The sequence below is a fragment of the Hypanus sabinus genome, chromosome 4, assembly GCF_030144855.1.
Source record: "Hypanus sabinus isolate sHypSab1 chromosome 4, sHypSab1.hap1, whole genome shotgun sequence".
NCBI classification, from domain to species: domain Eukaryota; kingdom Metazoa; phylum Chordata; class Chondrichthyes; order Myliobatiformes; family Dasyatidae; genus Hypanus; species Hypanus sabinus.
In genome coordinates, this window is record NC_082709.1 from 111,062,226 (window position 1) to 111,082,038 (window position 19,813).

General features: G+C 39.5%; 1 protein-coding gene across 4 annotated transcripts in view; it reads left to right on the forward strand.

Moving 5' to 3' along the window:
• Nucleotides 1–14,704, forward strand: part of cdadc1 (cytidine and dCMP deaminase domain containing 1) — a 67,966-nt gene extending 53,262 nt beyond the window's left edge. For 3 of the 4 annotated variants that reach the window (XM_059967871.1, XM_059967873.1, XM_059967872.1), the window contains 4 exons: nt 400–572; nt 1,934–2,123; nt 8,160–8,214; nt 11,748–14,704. In XM_059967871.1, the coding sequence (XP_059823854.1) occupies nt 400–572; nt 1,934–2,123; nt 8,160–8,214; nt 11,748–12,583 (1,254 nt within the window). In that variant the 3' untranslated portion in view covers nt 12,584–14,704. The remainder of the gene's footprint in view (nt 1–399; nt 573–1,933; nt 2,124–8,159; nt 8,215–11,747) is intronic. The other variant, XM_059967874.1, reaches the window with a different exon arrangement.
• The last annotated feature ends 5,109 nt before the right edge of the window (nt 14,705–19,813 follow it).

Below are 19,813 nucleotides of genomic sequence, written 5' to 3' on the forward strand. Positions count from 1 at the left end.
CTGGTACACTAACATGCTTTAAAACAGTATGTATCAAAAAGCTAAATGACATAAAATGCCTGTCCTGTTCAGGATATCACCCCTGAATTTAGTCAAAGTTTACTCGTCTCTAATGATCAGACCAGACAGTGGCCACATGATTACTGATGAATGTCTGCAATGCACACAGAACGCTGGAGGAACTCAGCAAGCCAGGTAGCATCTACGGAAAAGAGTAAACAGTCAACGTTTCAAGTTGCAACCCTTCATCAGTCCTTTTCCATAAATGTTGCCTGGCCTGTTGATTTCCTCCAGCATTTTGTATGTGTTGCTTGGATTTCCAACATCTGTAGGTTTTCTTTTGTTACCAATTAATGTTTTCTCGCTTCACACCAAGTAACTGTCTTTTCTTTATTATAGAGTAATTGTGATGCAACAGGAGCAAGGTATCTGATTGGATGTGGTTATAACGCCTATCCAACAGGGTCTGAATATGCAGACTTCCCTCAGATGGATGAAAAGCAGCAGAAAGACAGAGAAGCCAGGAAGTTTCGGTACATTGTACATGCTGAACAAAATGCTTTAACTTTCCGGTAAGCATTCAGATTACTTTAGTGCAACTTACACTTTGACAACTTTGACTATTTACGTAGAAAGAAAAAAATATATACAGTGTCCTTCACAACTCCAAGATATCCCAAAGTGCATTACGCCAAATTAAGTGCTTTTCAGAAGTATCTTCGTATTTCGCAGGACAGAGGATGACTTGATTCCACTCTGATTTCAAAGGTGGGAAAAGCCAATGTGGGAATCACAAACTTTTCCACAGCTGGTTTGTAAGATGGTGTATTCCTTTGAGTGTTTATGCTGGGCTTCTATGTGCATTTAATGCATGGATATGACATTCTTAATACTGTTCCAAATGATCCTTCTCTATTTTGAACAGTCATGAGCCAGGATTCCCAGGGGTTAGTAGATTGTTGCATTACTTCAAGGATGCTTTTAGCATTTAATTGAGTATTACCCTCTCTCTGCCTAGTAATCTCTTTCAGAAAGTGTAATCACACTAGGAATAGCAATAACTAATTTGGCCACAGTTAGGTCCTACAACCAGCTGATGACAGCATTTGGCAGGTTATCAAGTTATAGAGTGGTTGTTTGATTTATAAGTGTTCACTTATTAAGGTGACACTTCACCTGAGAGTCTGTCGGAGTCATCTACTGTACCCAGTGTTCCCAGTGTGGCCTCTTCAACATCAGTGAGACCTGATTTAGATTGGTGGACTGCTTCATCGAGCACCTTCGCTCCCTCTGCCATAAATGGCAGGATTTCAATTGACTTTCCATTCCAACATGTCAGTCCATGGCCTCCTCAACTGCAACAATTAGGCCACACTCAGGTTGGAGGAGCAGCACCTCATATTCCATCTGGATGGCTTCCAACCTGAAGCCATGAACACTAATTTCAACCCCCGGCTCTCTTTCTCCATTTACCATTCTGGTTCCCCTCTACCCCTTCTCACCTGCCCATCGCCTTACTCTGGTGCCCCTCTTCCTTCCTATTCTTCCATAGTCCATATTCCTCTCCTATCAGATCCCTGCTTTTGCAGCCATTTATCTCTTCCCATCTATCACCTCCCAAACTCTTGCTTCATTTCCCCTTCCCCACCTAACCATTTGCTCTTCACCTGGTTATCCCCTGCCATCTGGTCCATCTTCACCTCTCCCCTCCTTATCCTGGCTTCTTCCCCCTTCGTTTCCATCCTGATAAAGGGTCTTAGCCTGAAACATCATCAATTTATTCCTCTCCATAGATCTGCTTGACGTGCTGAGTTCCTCCAGCACTTTTTGTTTGTGTGTGTGTGTGCACAATGCGTGTGTGTCACAAGATTTTCCAGCATCTACATAATCTCTTGTATTTATTAGTAATTGTTCTATGTGTTTCTTTTTGCAGATGTCAGGATATAAAAGAAGATGAGAAAACCATGATATTTGTTACCAAATGCCCATGTGATGAATGTATACCCTTAATAAATAGCGCTGGTATCAAACAGATATATACAGGTGACCTCGATGCTGGGAAAGTAAAAGCTGATATATCCTATCAGAAATTCTCTGGTCTACAAGGAGTGAAGAAGTTTACAGTAAGTGTCACATTACAAATTATAAGTACTCAAGAAAAATGCAGGATGTGCAAGTCAATCACTCCTTGTATTACTGAAGTATTAACTCAGATTGATACTGGTATCCAAACATTGTATGGTAAAACAAGATGTTGCCTAGCCTTCACATTAGTAGCTGAGATAACTAAGGGAGCATTGCATACTGGGCTAATGAGATTGCAAGATTTGAATTTTTTGATTTTCGAGCATGAATATTTTTGGAACTTCTGGAATGTGCCAATTTCCATATTTCATGCACACAAACAATTCCCAACTTCATTGGTTACTCTTCACTGGGATTTGGCCCACAGTGCTTCAATGTTAAAATCCTTGCAGAGTCCAGATTTAGAGTGTAAGCTTATTGCATTGTTACTGTTTGTGCTTCAATCTGCTTGCTTAACCCATGTTAGTTTAGTGCATTCCTATCAATAGAGAAGTATGGATACAAGGGATCAGTTTTTAGGTAACTTGAATCTTTCTGAATCAATTGAATATACTTAATTGTTTTTAATTGATTATAAATTTTATTATGTGTTTTACGAAATATAAATTGTCCTTAGTTTATGAGTGTTTCTGAATGTCATGATACTGAGATGTTCAGAGTTTTTGATAGATTTGACCATTGTCTAAGGCTGCAACCAGACTTAATAATTGCTCATAATTTATTCAGCTGCTTCAATTTTTTGAAAACAAACCATCTGGAAATTAAAAACTTGGTCACTTTCAAGGATAGTAGCAATCAGATTGTCTTAAATTCAGTTGGTTCATTAATGTCCCTTTATGGGACAAAATCTGCAATCCATTCATGATACAGTCAATATGTGAAAGCAATCACACAACAATAAAGCGGATACTCTAGAGTAGCCTTTTGAATCTCTTAATGTTAAATATACCGTTAAAGCATTGATATGCCTATTTCAGGATGAGATAAATATACAGGATTGTGTAACAAGCTAACGGGTCTCTATTGAGGACAGATCCAGCCTCCACTGAGGATAGTTATTAGATATGATGATTTATAGCTTCAAATTTCAAAGTTGTAGATTTATTTCCCTTATGACATACTATGTAGGCGGAGGTATTTTTGCAGTATTGAGGGAGTGTAACACTGTTGCTTATTTAATGTTTTGTATAGATCTAATAAAATGTTCCTCTCATATTCTATGCTGTGGCAAATATAGCATATGCTTTTTGATTCCCACTATCTACTTCTCTGCTACAAATACCTTTGTTTCTTTATACTTGTTGTTATCCTATCTTTGAGCACATATTGCCTTGACTGATTTGCCCTCTCCAAATGCATTTTCTGACACTTTTCCATAACGCAATCCATTAACCACTTTTATGTCTAGTGATATATGAAGCCTTGAACTTGATTCCTCAAGAATACTGACAATTTTGATATATTTGTCGAATTTCTTAATCATTGCTTCTACTTTTAAGTTAAGTTATTTTCATATCTTGAGAAACGAGGAACCTTCTGCAAAGCCCTGCAAAACCCCACTGCAAATAGCCCTATTATCACAAACAGTAATAATCATTAACTTTTGGTTTATTTTTGGTTCATTTTTGAACATATGACTTTTAATTTCTTGATCAACTTCTTATTGATGATTTTGCCAAATGATTTACAGGAAGTGTGTTCCCTTCACAGATATTTCTTGTTAAAACTTTCAAAAATAATTCAGTCAGGTTAGTCAGTTGGCTATTCTGCATGAATATACTGTAATTGATTAACCAATGTCTTATTCCATCTCCTGGAAATTGTTCCAATCATTTTTCACTGCCGATGTTGGGATTGGCCTCTAGCTGCACAATCTTTTTCTTGTTTAAATAACTACTATTTTTACTGTATTCCGGCTTCCGCCACCATAATGTAGCCAAAAGAAATTGGAACGTTAATAGTATCTATGCCGTTTCCTCCCTTACTTCCTTTTAAATGTCTGAAATATAATATAGTCTGATGATCATCTACTTAAAGCGGGACGCTTTAATATTCCATGTTGGTTTATTAATTTCAAAATTTCATATTCTTCATTAATTTTAATAGCCACATCAGTGTTTTCCAGTAAAGTCTAACACATACTGTTGAATTAGAAATATATACAGTATGTTTTCTACCTGAACACTTGGAATTCAATTTAAGCTGTAACAGGATGCTCTATTATTTGTTATTCAATTTTGATGTTTTTATAATCTATGATCTTACTTTCATATCTCTTTGCTTCCTTGGTGTCATTATTTCCTTTTCAGTTTTCATCCCTGAAGCTCCTATACTCGCATATGCTTTCAACTTGTATCATTCATGGATGTGTAGATTTCTCTTTTAGCTCCCAGATTTCTTTTATCTAGAATATATTTCCTTGATGTTCCTCTATCCTTTGCCTGTTGGTGAAACCATTATAGTGAGCTCAGCCTCAGTGATAGGAGAATTATTAGAGAAAATCCTAAAGAATAGGATTTCTGTACATTGTAAAGGCAAGGACTGCTTTGTAGGGAAGAAATCCTGCCTTACTAATATGAAAGAGTTTTCTTGAGGAGCTAACTAGGAAGATTGATGAAGGCATGGTGATAGACATTATCCATGTACTTTTGACAAAACGTTTGACAAGCTCCCACATGGCACATTCACCCAGAATTCAACACACATGGCATCCAAAGTAAGCTAACAAATTTGATCCAAGCTGGATGGTGAGAGGATAGTGGTGGAAGGATGCTTTCAAGTGCAAGTTTATTCTTGTAGGTGTACTTGTCATCAAAATTAGCTTTATGCAGCACATTACAAAAATAACACATAAATGAATGTAGAATTTTATTCATGTAAATTACATGAAAAAACATTATGACAAGAGTGTAAATTGGGGGAGAGAAATAAGAAATCATCTTATTAAGAAATGGTCCAAGATAATGTTGGAGTTTTGCAGGACAGTTCAAGAACATAACGGCAGTGGGGAAGAAGCTGTTCTTGAACTGAGGTGCAGGTCTTCAGGCTTCTGTTCTTTTATTCCTGTTATTCCTTTTGTTAGTAATTTTATGTCTTTGCACTGTACTATTACTGCTGCAAAACAACAAATCTCATGTCACTGAAGTCAGTGATAATAAATCTGATTTTGATTCCTACCTGATTGGAGCAGCGAAAAGAGCACATGGCCTGGGTTGTGGGAGTCCTTAATGCTAAATTTTGCCTTCCTGAAATATTTCTTTGTTCTGAATGGTGAGAAGAGCTGAACCTGTGATGGAACCAGCTGAGTTGACACACTCTGTATCCTCTTGTACTTCTGTGCATTGGAGTTACCATAGCAGATGGTGATACAACCAGTCAGAAGGCTTTCCACAGTAAAGTTTGTCAGAATGTTCAAATACATGCAGAATCTCCTTAAGCTTATAAGGAAGTAGATACACTGATTTTTGATTGGACTGGTGTGCGACCTGGATCGATGCTGGGACTCTTGTATTTTGTGCTTGTGTATTGATAACTTAGACATTAATTTAGGAGGTGTTGGATCTCTGTTTAATTTCTGATCCTTGGTGTTCTTCCAGGAGTTAAAATGGAGAGCTGTCTTAATTCCATGATTTCAGTTTTATTATAGAGTACAGACAAACATACAAATACTAAGCAAACTAAATCAAGAGCTGAGAAATAGTGCTGGGGGGGGGGGGGAATTAATGCTAAAGGGTATAAAAGGTGGCACTTCTGAAAAATCTATCACTTTTCATAAGATAAAAGAATTTCCTTAGATAGGAATGAATGAATGAAATAACCTGCAAAATTAAAACAATGACATCACTTGGGTGATGTGCTAGTACCTAGCTAGTGAAACATGAGAAAGGTGATAAAGCATTAGTTTAGCTGGTGAGTGTGAAAAATACATGAGTTTGTTAAAAAAGTACAAATCTTATGAAAAGGATTATTAAAAAATGGTTTTCAGCAAAGCATGATTAGTAAGTTCTTGAATGACATGAAAGTTTTTGGAGTTGTGGATAACGGAAAAACATTGTACAAGGCTGCAAAATTGACTAGATGTAAAATTGGGCAGAGCACTGGCAGATGGAATTTAATCCCAACAAGTGTGAAGAATTGCATTTTGGTAAGACAAGTAGGTGTGGAACATGTACAGTAAATGTAAGGCACTAGGGAATGTGATAAACAAAGACACCTTTGGGTTCCAAGCCATGGTTCCCTGAGGTGGATACAATAGGATCTTTGAGACTACTGGATAGGTACATGGAGCTTAGAAAAATAGAGGGCAATGGGTAACCCTAAGTAAGTTCTAAGGTAAGAACATGTTCAGCACAGCTTTGTTGGCCGAAGGGTCTGTATTGTGCTGTAAGTTTTCTATGTTTCTATGAAATTGGCATACTGGATCAATAGGATGGTGAAGAAGACATGCTTGCCTTGTCAGGGCCTAGAATATAAATGTTGGAAAGTTATGTTGCAACCATACAAAACACTTGTTAAGCCACACTTGGAGTATCGTATGCATTTCTGATTGCCATATTATAGGAAGATGTAAGAGGAGACATGTCAGAATTCACCTGGGTTGGAAGACTTTAGTTTTAGGCAGAGTTTATATGGGATGTATTGTTTTGAAGGAGTCTAATAGAGGTATATAAAATCATGAGAGGCAGAGTGTAGATATTCAGAATCTTCTTTTTCACATGGAGACAAGAGGGCATATATTACCTTTCCAGGTCCTATATATTGTTTAATATAAGATGATATGTATCATAATTTTCTGAAATATGACGCTGTGTCATCCATGCATGCATCAAGAAAGGAGTTTAAAAAGAAATCATCTTTAATTATTTACTTGGTTTCATAAAAATTTCTCATTGAATGTATATTCTATATCTCACATATTAGGTAGTGACATAAGAATTCTGAAAAGCTAATTTCCATTACCTTTAGAGGGTGTCACCTGTAATAATTTTAAATTTTTGACTCCTGGAAAGAAATCCAGATGCCTTGTTGATGTTTTGATTGTGTAGTTGATTAGGAGTAAACTGTTGGTAATAAGATGGATTGGATTTTGTGAGCTGGACATATTGGACGATTGCTGTAACTATACTGGAAGAGCTGGAGTGGAGCCACGGTCTGTCTGATACTAGTCAGTACAATAACCCATAACCACAGCCAGTGTACTCAGCCATCTCTTCCTGTACATGAAGTGAATTAAATCGGCTGACAGTTGGCTTCTGTGAGGTTGGAGATTTCAGGAGGAAACTATGGACTTCCGACTGAACATGGCTACAAATGTTTCAGTCTTGCTTTTCTCTTTCATTTTGGGCCCCATTATTGTTGTGTATTGTTGTATTTTTGTTAATGAGGTTCGACTTGTCACTGAATACTCAAACAAATTTCTGCAGGTATATGCTGTTGAAAATGTCCTGACTGGTTACATCGTGGTTTAGTACAGCAACTTGAATGTGCAGGAGCATGAGAAGCTGCAAAGAGTAGTGGACTCTGCCCAGTACATCATGGGCACATCACTTCCCACCATTGGTAGCATCTGCAGGAAGTGCTGCCTCCAGAAGGCACCATCCATCATCAATGATCCACACCATGTGCCATCTTTTCACAGCTACCATCAGGCAGGAGGTACAGAAGCCTGAATTCCCACACAACTGGCTCAAATACAACTACTTCCCTTCGACCATTCAGTTCTCTGACCAACCAGCAAACCTCTATCACTGAAGTTTAACAGCACCACAACCACTTTGATCACTTTTTAAAAATTCTAATTGTTTTCTTTAAAAATTCTGTAAAAATTGTATACAATATATGTTTTTTCTTGTGAGTTCTGTTTATGTGATGCTATGAGCCTGTGATGCTGATGCAAGTTTTATGTTGCACTAGTCCATACATGTATTTGTACTTTTGACAATAAGCTCATCAATATTTGCAGTGGCAACCTCAGTGCTAGTTTTTGAGATAAAATTCATAGTAAGATTTATTAGAGAAGACTCATTTAAAATCTTGATTTTTCATGTATATAAAACTTACGTTTTTTTTTCCAGTGGCAGAAAAATCCAGCCCACAGTATTTTAGAATCAGGTGTCCAAACTGTTCACAGTGAGTACCTGTTTATTGATAAAGGCTTCGACCTCTATGCACTGGATAGTGTAGAATGTCATAATTTAGGGGAGTGCCTTGTAATGTCAACATAATAACCGTGAATCATGTGCTTTATCCAAGGGTACTTTTATATTGCTTCTAATAACCATTTGCATGAAAGTTGTCAAGCCAACTTCCGTACATAATTCTCCCTGCTTCAGAATTTTTTTGTGTGCCATACTCTGCCAGGGCCTCGGCGACCATTTATTTTTTCAGGTGGTTGTCTTGGAGGCAAGATTCTGTGAGTGGTCCCCCACGTCCTTCTCACAGCACAGCGGTTTTTTTTTACGAGGCCAAGTTGCGAGCTCGACACTCAACCCAGCACAGATGGAAAGTGTGTCCAGGACTGGATTTGAACACGGCAACCTTCGCTCTGGAGTCTTGCACTGATGTCACTGCGCCATCAGCCAGCAGAATATTTAACAGATTTTTTAAAAAAGATCTGTTTCAGATTTCCTGTCTATTTACAGTAATTTATAAATAGGCAGGAAATCACCAGACCTGAGATAAAGGAGAGAGCGCAAGGGCTAGCCGTTGGTCTGGGTTAGTAAATGACACACTTCCTCTGTTTCTCCGCCTTGTTGTTAATTTAAAGGGAATAGCTTTCTTTTAAGTATCCTATTGAACTTCAATAGCAGACCACATCCCCAGTGCCCCTTCTCCCTATCTGGCCATTACAAAATTTATAAAGAATTTTGATTTACAATGCACAGTGAAAGAAAATAGGAATTGCAAATTCAAAGCAGTGACAAATAATTACAAAAAGTATTCAAATCTATTTAAAGTTGCAAATAAAATAATTTCTTTGTTTGGTTACATAAAAACAATTTCATCCACAATTTTAGAGCATACATTAGTAGCCCAACTGTTCACTACTTCACTGCTTTTTCACCTCTCAATGAGATGGATGAGCTTGGTGCAGTGAGATCAGCTTCTCAACATCAGGCTGAATGTCACTCAGGAGTCTCAGGTCCCCATGTTCAGTAATTTGCCGTCTGTTTTGTTACTTTGAAAGAAGTTGGGCGACTGAACTGAAACTATGCTGCACTGTAAAACAGTACTCAGAACCTCCCTGTTTGTTGGCAGAATCAATTCTTCTCCAGTTGTATGGGGCTTTCGAGATTTAGTGATGGATGAGCAATGAAATATTGGATGAAGCACACAAACCATCACTGTTTTGCTGAGAAGTGCTGGCAAATATCTTTTAAAGTGTTTTATATTTCTGAAAGTTTTCACAAAATGACTGAAAATAAGGCAGGTTCTTGCTTGCTTTATCAGAGTGTATTCCCTGATATTCCCAGAGTGTTCAAGGAGTCTGGATGGTTACATTGCTTTATTTGGAAAAAAAATCTTTTCACACAACAGACACATGGGCTGCTGTTGGTTGCTTAGTGCTGGTATAAAAACATATTTCAGAGTCTCCACACTATACGGTACACTTTTTCATTTAGTTTGCTTCTGCCATTCTCTTTATGGCTTAATGACAACAGTTAATAACCTACCACCCCATGAACCTCTACATCCAACACTCCACAGCTGTTCTTATCTCAGATCCTTTGTCTCCATCACATCTGTTCCTAGGATGAGTCTTTCCTTTCTAGGACATCAGAGATGTCCTCTTTCTTTGAAGAATGGGGTTTCCCTTCCTCCAACATTGATGCTGCTCTCACCCACATCTCCTCCATACCCCAGACATCCACATTTACTCCATCTTCCCGCCACCCTAACAGGGATAGAGTTCCTTTTGTCCTCACTTACAGCCTCATTGGCCTCTGCATCCAACACATCATTCTCCACAACTTCTGCCAGCTTCAGTGGTATCTTACCACCAAATGCATCTTTACTTCCCAAACTCTCCACTTTTGGCTGGTCGCTTCCTCCATGATTCCCTTGTCCATTCATCCCTCCTGGCAGGTATCCCTGCAAGCCAGAGAAATGCTACACCTCCCTTGTCTCCATTCAGTGCCCCAAACAGTCCCTCCAGGTGAGGCAACACTTCACTTGCGAATCTTTGGGATCATTTATTGTATCTGCTCCTCCTGATGCAGCCTGCTGTACATTGGTGAGATGCAATTTAAATTGGAGGATCACTTTGTCAAGCATCTCTGCTCCATCTGCCGAAAGTGGATTTTCCCGGAGGCTGACCATTGTAACTCCAATCTCCATTCCCATCTGACATATCGATCCATGGCTTCCTCTTTTCTGCTACGATGAGGCCACTCTCCGTTGGAGGAGCAACATCTCATAGTATGCATAGGTAGCCCCCAACCAAATGGCATGAGCATCAATTTCTCCTTCCGGTATAATTTTTCCTCTTTTATTTTCTTTTCACCTCCTCTTCCCTCTTTTTCTATTTCCCACTCTGGCCTCTTACCTCTTCTCCTCGCCTGCATATCACCACTCCCTGTTGCTGCTCCTCCTTCCCTTTCTACCATGGTCCACTCTCCTCTCAGATTACTTCTTCTCTAGCCCTTTATCTTTCTCGCCCATCTGATTTCACCTGCCACCTAGCTTGTCCTCCTTCCCCTTCCCCACATTTTTATTCTGTTGACTTCCCTTTTCCTTTCCAGTCTTAATGAAGAGCCTCTCTCTGAAACATTGACTGGGTATTCCTTTTTGTATATGTTGCCTGATTTGTTGAGTTCCTCCAGCATTTTGTGTGTATGTTGACTACGGTCAATTGCCTTTTGTTTAAGTCCAACGAGTGCTACGATTGGTAAAAGGGTAAGTTATGACATCATCATAGCTCAGGCAAAACCTGGCTCTGTCTGAAGGTATATAGAGTGGGGCAGTGATATCTCAGTTGGGTCCTGGGGTACAGGGAAAGATCATACAAAAAGGGGCAGATTCTGAACTTAACCCCATTGAACTTCATACCCTATTTCACAGGAAGTGCATCACCACACGATTAGAATATGGGACTCAATAGTGAACAGCAATAATGCAAGGGCTGGGCCCAGAAATAACAATTTCTTCAGTTCAGATTTCTCATGATATGCCAAGAACAAAAGTGTCACAGTGTTTTCCAACAGCTATAACACACTTCCGAGTAAAGAGTAAGAGAACGGTGGGTTAGCAAGAGATGAGGTGATCATATGATCATTGTAATCAATTATGAAGCACTAGGAATCAAATGCTTATAATAAGTAATTCATTTCTTAAATTAAGCCTGTAATCCCTTGGATGCCCCCTTGCTACCGAGCACCCCTCATTACCCCTTACCTTTATAACCCCCCCTTAGAAACTGCCACCTTCCCCGGGGCAGATGTCACCCACTTTGGGAGCAACTGCTCTATAGCGTAGAGAATGGAGGTGTTGTCTCTTATGCACGTGGGAAATTGCATTGTTAGTGGTTATCCCTCTTGAACAGGATGCACTGCCTGTAAGAAGCTTCAGGCTCCAAGTCAGAATTGACCCACCCCTGTATGTTGTGGGGTAATATCTGGTTGTTTCCGTCATGCTGACTGCATGTTTTTATGTTCTCTCAACAGTGAAAAGTGGACCAAACAAGCCGCCCATATTCGAGAGCAGCATTGCCTCAAAAATTGTGAATGCATACACAATGAGATCAAGCTCTGAACCAGAGCTGCATTGCAAGTCCTCAGTACAGGGACACTCTCCAAGTATAGAGGATCCCCATTCTCCCTTGGCCAAAGGTGATCTGAAGAGGCCTCGGATAGCTCTTCAGCCAGAGCCCCAAATGGACGAGCTATTAAACTTGGAGCACAGCGAGCCTGCTTTCAAACGGAGGTTGGTGGAACATCAGTGCTACCTCCAGAGTCTTGTGACCTCATTAGCTACTGTAATGAATGATGTGGTCTGTGGGATGGAAAAGATCAAGTCAAGTCTGAATACTTCCATGTCTGATGTCCACAGTGTACTAGACCGTCATCTGAGTGCATTGCAGTCCAGCAGAGAGTCAGTGTCATCTCAGACAGCTTTTACACAGGGTATGAGCTGCATTGGGGCAGCACTTCAGACAGCCCTTAGTGCTTCTCTATCTGACATGAGCTCTAAAGTGCAAGAAGGTCTACAGATAGGATTTGAAAGCCTTGGAGAAAAAATACATTCAGCTATAAGGGCGGGATTTGCTGATTTGATAAAAGAACATGCCGCTGCTCACCAATGCCTATGTAGAAGCCAGGGTGGAGAAATTTCATCCACCAGAGGGGTCAGTAGCCCTTCACAGGAGGAGGGAATTCTTAACAGTGGCCTGTCTCTTTCATCATCCCATCCCAGTCAGCTTTCATCTGGTTCCTTGCTGGAAGGCAATAGTCCCTCTACAGTGATTCTAGCACCTGGAAGTAGGAATCTAGAGAATCTGTAATAAGGAAGGAAGTAAAGATTTCACATGAGGAATAACTAGGACACCTGAGAACACTATTGAATTAAATAAAGTAGACATGAGGCACCTGGAATATAATTCTGCAGAAGAAAGTGTTCTTAACCATATTGTTGTGTGGAATTAACCACAAACCAATTAATCAAACTGTATTCTATTTATAATATAACAATGATTAAACTAATATAACATTTATTAATGGTCCTTTTATATTACAGTAGCTTTCCTAGAAGCTTCTAGGGTGACTACTTACTGCTTCATCTCCAGCCTCTATCAAAAATCAAACTACTGTTGGAACTCAATGGGCCAGGCAGCATCTGTGGACATAGAGGGATGAGACTCCAGTTCTGATGCCTGTGTTCTCCAGCAGATTGCTTGTCCCTCCTTATTACATCATCTGCAGTCACTTGTATCGACAAGGAAATCATCAGTTCTCTTGTAGCTGTGGGACTCAGCAAGTCCTTACTCCACACACTTTCACAATTTCCTAGTCTAATTAGCACATTCAGATTTTTGCATTTAATCTGTCCCTCAGTACAATTCTTCACAATGGTCACATCTGATCACAAGATGCGAGTACTTACTTCAATACTTTAGGGTTAGCGTCTTCACCTGTGCAGAACTTCCAAATGTCTACGTATCCTGGTAAATCTATGTAGTGTTCAAACAAAACCATCTCTTTCTATGTTTTATTCAGTTAAGGAACAACAGCAGTGTTGACACAAGGAATTTCCAACTATAATCAATTTTAATTACTGGCTTAAAAATAGTCTCTGAAGTCCCTACTATGCTGTGGCTGTGCTTGACTATTTAGCCATGGAAGGCTGTGCAGGTTTAGTGTAGTTGAGTATGGCAGTTGGTGCAGACATAGATATAGGTCCTTCAATGCATTGTGCTTTATGATCTTATGACTCTGAAACAACTGAGTAAATTTAATGAACAGACTGGACCACTTCTCAAGAAAAAGAGGCTGAAAGGTAATCTATTAGATTTTGACAAAATGTTTCTGCCTGAGGTGAGGGTGGCAGAATGTAACAAAGGACATTGTTATTAGATGGGTACCCAAGATTCCATTGGGGAATTTAGAAGAAATTTCATTATGCAAGTGTGGTGATGACGTGGAACTTTTACCTGAAGAGAGTAGTCAAGGTGAATAGTATACAGTGGATGTACTTAAGAGGTGCCTGGACAAACACGTGACTGAGAAAGGAAATGACAGATGCACTAATAGATTTAGATGAGGAAAAATGGGTAGCAATTTTGCCAGCATGTTCTTATTGGATTGAATGTCCTGATCTGTCACATATACAGTATTCTCTATTTTTAAAAATCTTTTAATACTGCATTGTATCCCAACTTCAAGTTAGACATATATTTTTTGCAAGTGGTAATCCAATTAAACGGTACTTGAATTTAAAAGGGAGCTAGAAAACTATTTCCTCCGTTAAGGGAGTTTAGAATTATATATTAAAAAAAAGTACTTCTTCACACAACTCCAGAAGTTGCCTTGCTTCTCTCAAAAGCTGAACTTATCAATTGAAATTTATTTTCATTAAGCTAAAGCGATTAAAGAATATAGAACCAAGGATTTAGATGGAGTTGAGGTACAGATTAGCCATGAGCTCACACATTTTCTGTGATTATAAGGTTATTAGCAGTTTCACTGCATGAGCTGCAAATTGATTCATGTCAAAACACTAAGCATTTCTCAGCAAATCTGTTTCCATCATTTAAGTCCAAAGTGATAAATCCAAATCATCAAATTGGTGTTTTTGTAGACTGTGGCTTATCTTTGTTATAACTTCTGAATCTGTTTAATGTTTCTCAAATAATGCTTTCTTCAAGATCTCTTTTAATTTCCTTGTGCTCTGTAGCAGTCTCCTTAAGCATGCTTTATGCTTTATTAAAATTTATTTTGTCAGCTATAAAAAAAAATCAAAGAGTGCACTTTCTATGTTACTAATTAATCTTGCATGATATTGCACAACGGGGAGAGGAATCAACCCTTGAAGAGTTTGTTTCCAAAGAATGTGATAATATATCTTAAAATAACAGATGCTACTACTAAGAGTTTTTAAATAAGTGAATAAAATGGAGAATTTAAATTAAAACACCTACACTGTGTTTGATTGTACGTGATTGAATAATTGCACTCACAAAAAAAAACAATGCATTCAGTGGTGAATTGATGACAGCAAAGGCAAAAACAGCCAGCTACTTAGCCAAGTAACCACCAATAGTTAAGTTAAATTCCACAGGAATTTTCATAAAGTATCAGTAGTGAATTATTTGAAAGAGGACATCATACACAATACAAGAACTATTATCGGGAAATACTTCTAGTGAGTCTGTGCTGATGAAGTTGGAATTTAGAAGTAATATACTTAACCAAATTTTTGGATTTAATAGAAGTGGCCGATTCATTTACAGAGATGTCCTACCCAAAATTCACTGTCCCGTTTGATTTATCACATGTGAACCAAACCTATTAGTTCAAGTTTTTTAAATAATAGCCAGTTTGCAAATAGACAATAGAGAAAACCTCTCGAAATCTGAGCCAAATATGTTTTGCTCCTCAGCCAAATAGAATTTATAGTTAAGAGCAAAAGGCAGAATATCCATTTCCGATTTCAAGTTCATTTATTTATCACATGTACATTGAAACAGATAGTGAAATGTTTTGTTTACCTTAACAACCAACACAAGGATGCATTGGGGGCAGACATGCCGCACATTCTGAAACCAACATAGCATGACTACAGTGTCCAGCAGAACAGCACAAGCAACAGCAGCAAAACAAGCCCCTTTCCTCCCTGTCACCCACCCAAACAGACAGGCCAACAACCCCAGGATGGGCCTCCAGCAGACCTGAGGACTTGTAGCCATCGTGCCTCTGACTTCCCCATTTGGGGACTGACTTGGGTAAAATGACAGAGAAACCATGAAACGCCTTGAGGTGGTGAAACTTTTTTTTGGTCTTTTAAATACCATTCTTTATAAAATACAGAAATCAATGTCAAAAGTTTTAGTTCTCAGATCAAGCCATTAGAGGGAGCCACTGCAGCAGAAACATTCCTTTGCATGTGCAGAAATATATTGGAACTCCTAAAACAGACAGTGGGTATGTACACACATTTCATGCGAAAATGCTTACCTTTTGTGATTGTTTACGAATTTTGTTTATTTTTTATATGTGGGTATTGCAAACCCAGTATTTATTCCTTCATTGCTCTTGATTCACTCCTTTATTATGACAGGATATTCTGCTTCTGTTGATAACCTACAGCACAGCGTGATACTTCAGTTTGAGCTGCTATGTTGGTTCTGAATCCACCCATTTACTTTAACTGCACTGTGATGAGACACTTACTATAAGAACTGCTTTTCATTGTGGCCATTCTAACAATTCTGACACGGACATATAGATCTGGATATAAGTTGGTAGACCGGGTCAAATGAGGTTTTCCTTTGTGTCAATTCTGTCATCACCTGACTCGTGCAACCCTTCAACAGTCAGATGTGGTGCCTCTGAGTAACTCAAGTGACAATGCCTTCATCCACACAGAACACCCTCTGTGTCTTTGCTGTTCCTAATGCCTATTGCAATGGTGCTTATGGTGTATTCATTCCTTACCTGAAAATGATAATGAAGTTGGAAACCAATAGATTATCTTGCCCATTAGGTTTGGAATTGATTCTAAGGCGCTCTACTTCATTAGGAGTTTGAGGAGATTTGGTATGTCACCAAACACTTGCAAATTTCCATGGATGAATGGTGGAAGGCATTGTAACTGGATGCATCACAACCTGATATGGAGGCTTCAATGTTACAGGCTGCAGAAGGTTGTAAACTCAGCCAGTTCCATCATAGGCTTTTTCTCGGTTGCACAGGAGGCCTCATGCAGGTGGGGAAGCAAGATATTTTTTAAAAGGGAGCTTTTGCAGAATTTTGACTTCTTTTAGTGGCACAGTCACAATTCATTAGCAAGGTCACATAAAAATAAGGCAGGGCCAAGCAGAGCGGCCATTGTATGAGTGGACCAGTGTTAGAGTGGGGAGGCTTTAGCTCATCAGGCTTGGGTGATGTGAATATCTGGTAAATTGCTTCTTCATTATTCATCTGTTAGTATGTAGTTAGAGCAGCGAGGATAGCTCCAGAGGTTGTGTTGTGTTTTTTGTGAGATGTTGGAATTCCGGGAGACCTCCAGCCTCTCAGATAACCACATTTTCACCAGGTGCACTGAGCTGCAGTTCTTCAGAGAACGTGTTAAGGAAATGGAGCTGCAGCTCAATGACCTTCTGTTTGTATGGGAAAATGAGGAGGTGATAGATAGGAGCTACAAGAAGGTAATCTCATCCCTAAGTTGCAGGAAGCAAGAAAATAGGTGACTGTCAGGAGAGGGAAGGGAAAAGGACAGCCAGTACAGAGCACTCCTGTGGCCATTCCCCTCAATAATATGTATACCGTTTTGGATCCTATTGAAGAGGGTGACCTACTGGGGAGAGCCACAGCGACCAGTTCTCTGGCACTGAGGCTCAGAAGGGAAGGGCGGAGAAGAGGACTGCAGTAATGATAGAGAATTTCATTGAGGAACAGACACGAGGTTCTATGGACATGATAGAGACAACTGGATGGTATGTTGCCTCCCAGGTGCCAGGGTCAGGGATGTCTCAGATTGTGTCCACCACATTTTAAAAGGGGGAGGGGGAGCAGCTAGAAGTCTTGATACATCTTGACCCCAATGACATAGGAAGGAAAATTGGGGAAGTCCTGAGGATAGAAGTCAGGGAACTAGGTAGAAAGCTGAAAAGCAAGACCTCCAGGGTAGCTATCTCTGGATTGCTGCCTGTGCCATGTATCAATGAGAGAAAGGAAGGATGATTTGGCAGATGAATGCATGGTTGAAAATCTAATACAGGAGGCAGGGTTTTAGATTTCTGGATCATTGGGTTCTCTTCTGGGAAAGGTGTAACCTGTACAAAAGCGACGGGTAACACCTGAACCCAAGGTGGACCAACATCCTTGAAGATGGGTTTGCTACAGCTGTTGGTGAAGGTTTTGGCAAGGGGATGGGAACCGAAGTGATAGGACTGTTGATGTACAAGCAGGAACAGTTGTAGTGAAACTGTCAAGGACAGGCAGATGATGGGGAAAATTGCAGTCAGTGACATGAATAGCAATGTAAAAGGAGTTCAAAATTGAAAATGGTGATGCATACAGGACTGAAGGTGTTATATTTGAATGCACACAGCATACGGAATAAAGTAGATTATCTTGTAGCACAGTTAGAGATTGGCAGGTATGACATTGTGGGTATTGCTAAGTCGTGACTGAAAGAAGGTTATAATTGGGAGCTTAACATCAAGGATACACATAGTATCGAAAGGACAGACAGATAGGTAGAAGGACTGGAGTGGCTCTGTTGGTAAAAAGTGGAATCAAATCCTTAGAAAGAGGTGACATAAGATCAGAAAATATAGGATCATTGTGGGGAGAGTTAAGAAATTGCAAGTGTTTTTTAAAAAAATAACCCTGGTGGGAGTTACATACAGGGCTCTGACAGTAGCCAAGATGTGGGCTACAAATTACAATGGGAGATAAAAAAATAAATGTCAAAAGGGCAATGTTACAATTGTCAAGAGTGATTTCAATATGCAGGTAGATTGGGAAAATCATGTTGGTGCTGGATCCCAAGAGGGAGATTTTGTAGAATGCCTACAAGATGTTTTTTTTTAAGATCAGCTTGTGGTTGAGCCCACTTATGGGATCTGCTATTCTGGAATGGTTGTTGTGTAATGGACCGGATTTGATTTGTGAGCTTAAAGTAAAGGAACCTTTAGGAGACAGTCATCATAATATGATAGAATTCACCCTGTAATTTGAGAAAGAGAAGCTAAAGTCAGATGTATCAGAATTACATTGGAGTCAGGATAATTACTGAGGTGTGAGAGAGGAGCTAGTTAAAGTTGATTGGAAGGGGACACGAGCCGGGATAATGGCAGAGGGACAATGCCTGGAGTTCCTGGGAGCAATTTGGAAGGTACAGGACAGATGCATCCCAAAGAAGGAGTAGTTTTCTAAAGGCAGGATGATGTAACTATGGCTGACAAGAGAAGACAAAGCCATCCTAAAAGTAAAAAAGCAAGAATATGTGAGAAGTTGAAGAATTGGGAAACTTTTTAAAAACCAACAGAAACTGACTAAAAAAGCCACAGTGGGGGAAAAGATGCAATATGAAGGTAAGATAGCCAACACTATCAAAGAGGATACCAGAAGTTTTTCAGATATATAAAATGTGCAAGAGAGGCAAAAGTAGATCATGGACCACTGGACAGGTAGTAATGGACAAGGAAATGGAGGATTAACTGAATGAGTATTTTGTATCAGTTTTCACTATGGAAGACATTAGCAGTATGCCAGATTGTCGGGGCAGAAGTGAATGCAGTTGCTATTACTAGAGGGAAACGTACTTGGGAAACTAAAAAGTGAAGGTAGATAAGTCACTTGGACCAAATTGACTACACCATAGGGTTCTGAAAGAGGTAACTGAAGATTATGGAGGCACTAGTAATGATCTTTCAAGCATTACTAGATTCTGGAATGGTTCTGGAGGACAGGAAAAGTTGCAAATGGCACTTCAGTCTTCGAGAAGTGAGGGAGGCAGAAGGATAGGCCAGTTAGCTTGACTTCAGAGGGTGGGAAGATGCTGGAGTCGATTGTTAAGGATGCGATTTCCAGGTACTTGGATGCACATGATGAAATAGCCTGTAGTCAGCATTGTTTCCTTAAGAGAAAGTATTCGCTGACAAATCTGTAACAATTATTTGAGAAAATAACAAGCAGGATTGACCAATGATAATCAGTGGATGTTGTGTACTTGGATTTTCAGAAGGCCTTTGACAATGTGACACACCTGAGCCTGCTTAATGAGGTAAGAGCCCATGGTATTACAGAGAAGATATAAGCATGGATGGAGTATTGGCTGATTGGCAGGAGGCAAAGAGTGGGAATAAAGCGAGCTTTTTCTGATTGGCTGCCACTGATTAGTGGTGTTCTGCAGGGGTTGGTGTTAGGACTGCTTCTTTTGACATAGTATGTCAATGATTTGGATGACAGATTTGATGGCTTTGAGGCCAAGTCTGCAGACGGCACAAAGATAGGTGACAGGATGAGTAGTATTGAGGAAGCAGGGAGGCTTCAGAAGTACTTGGACA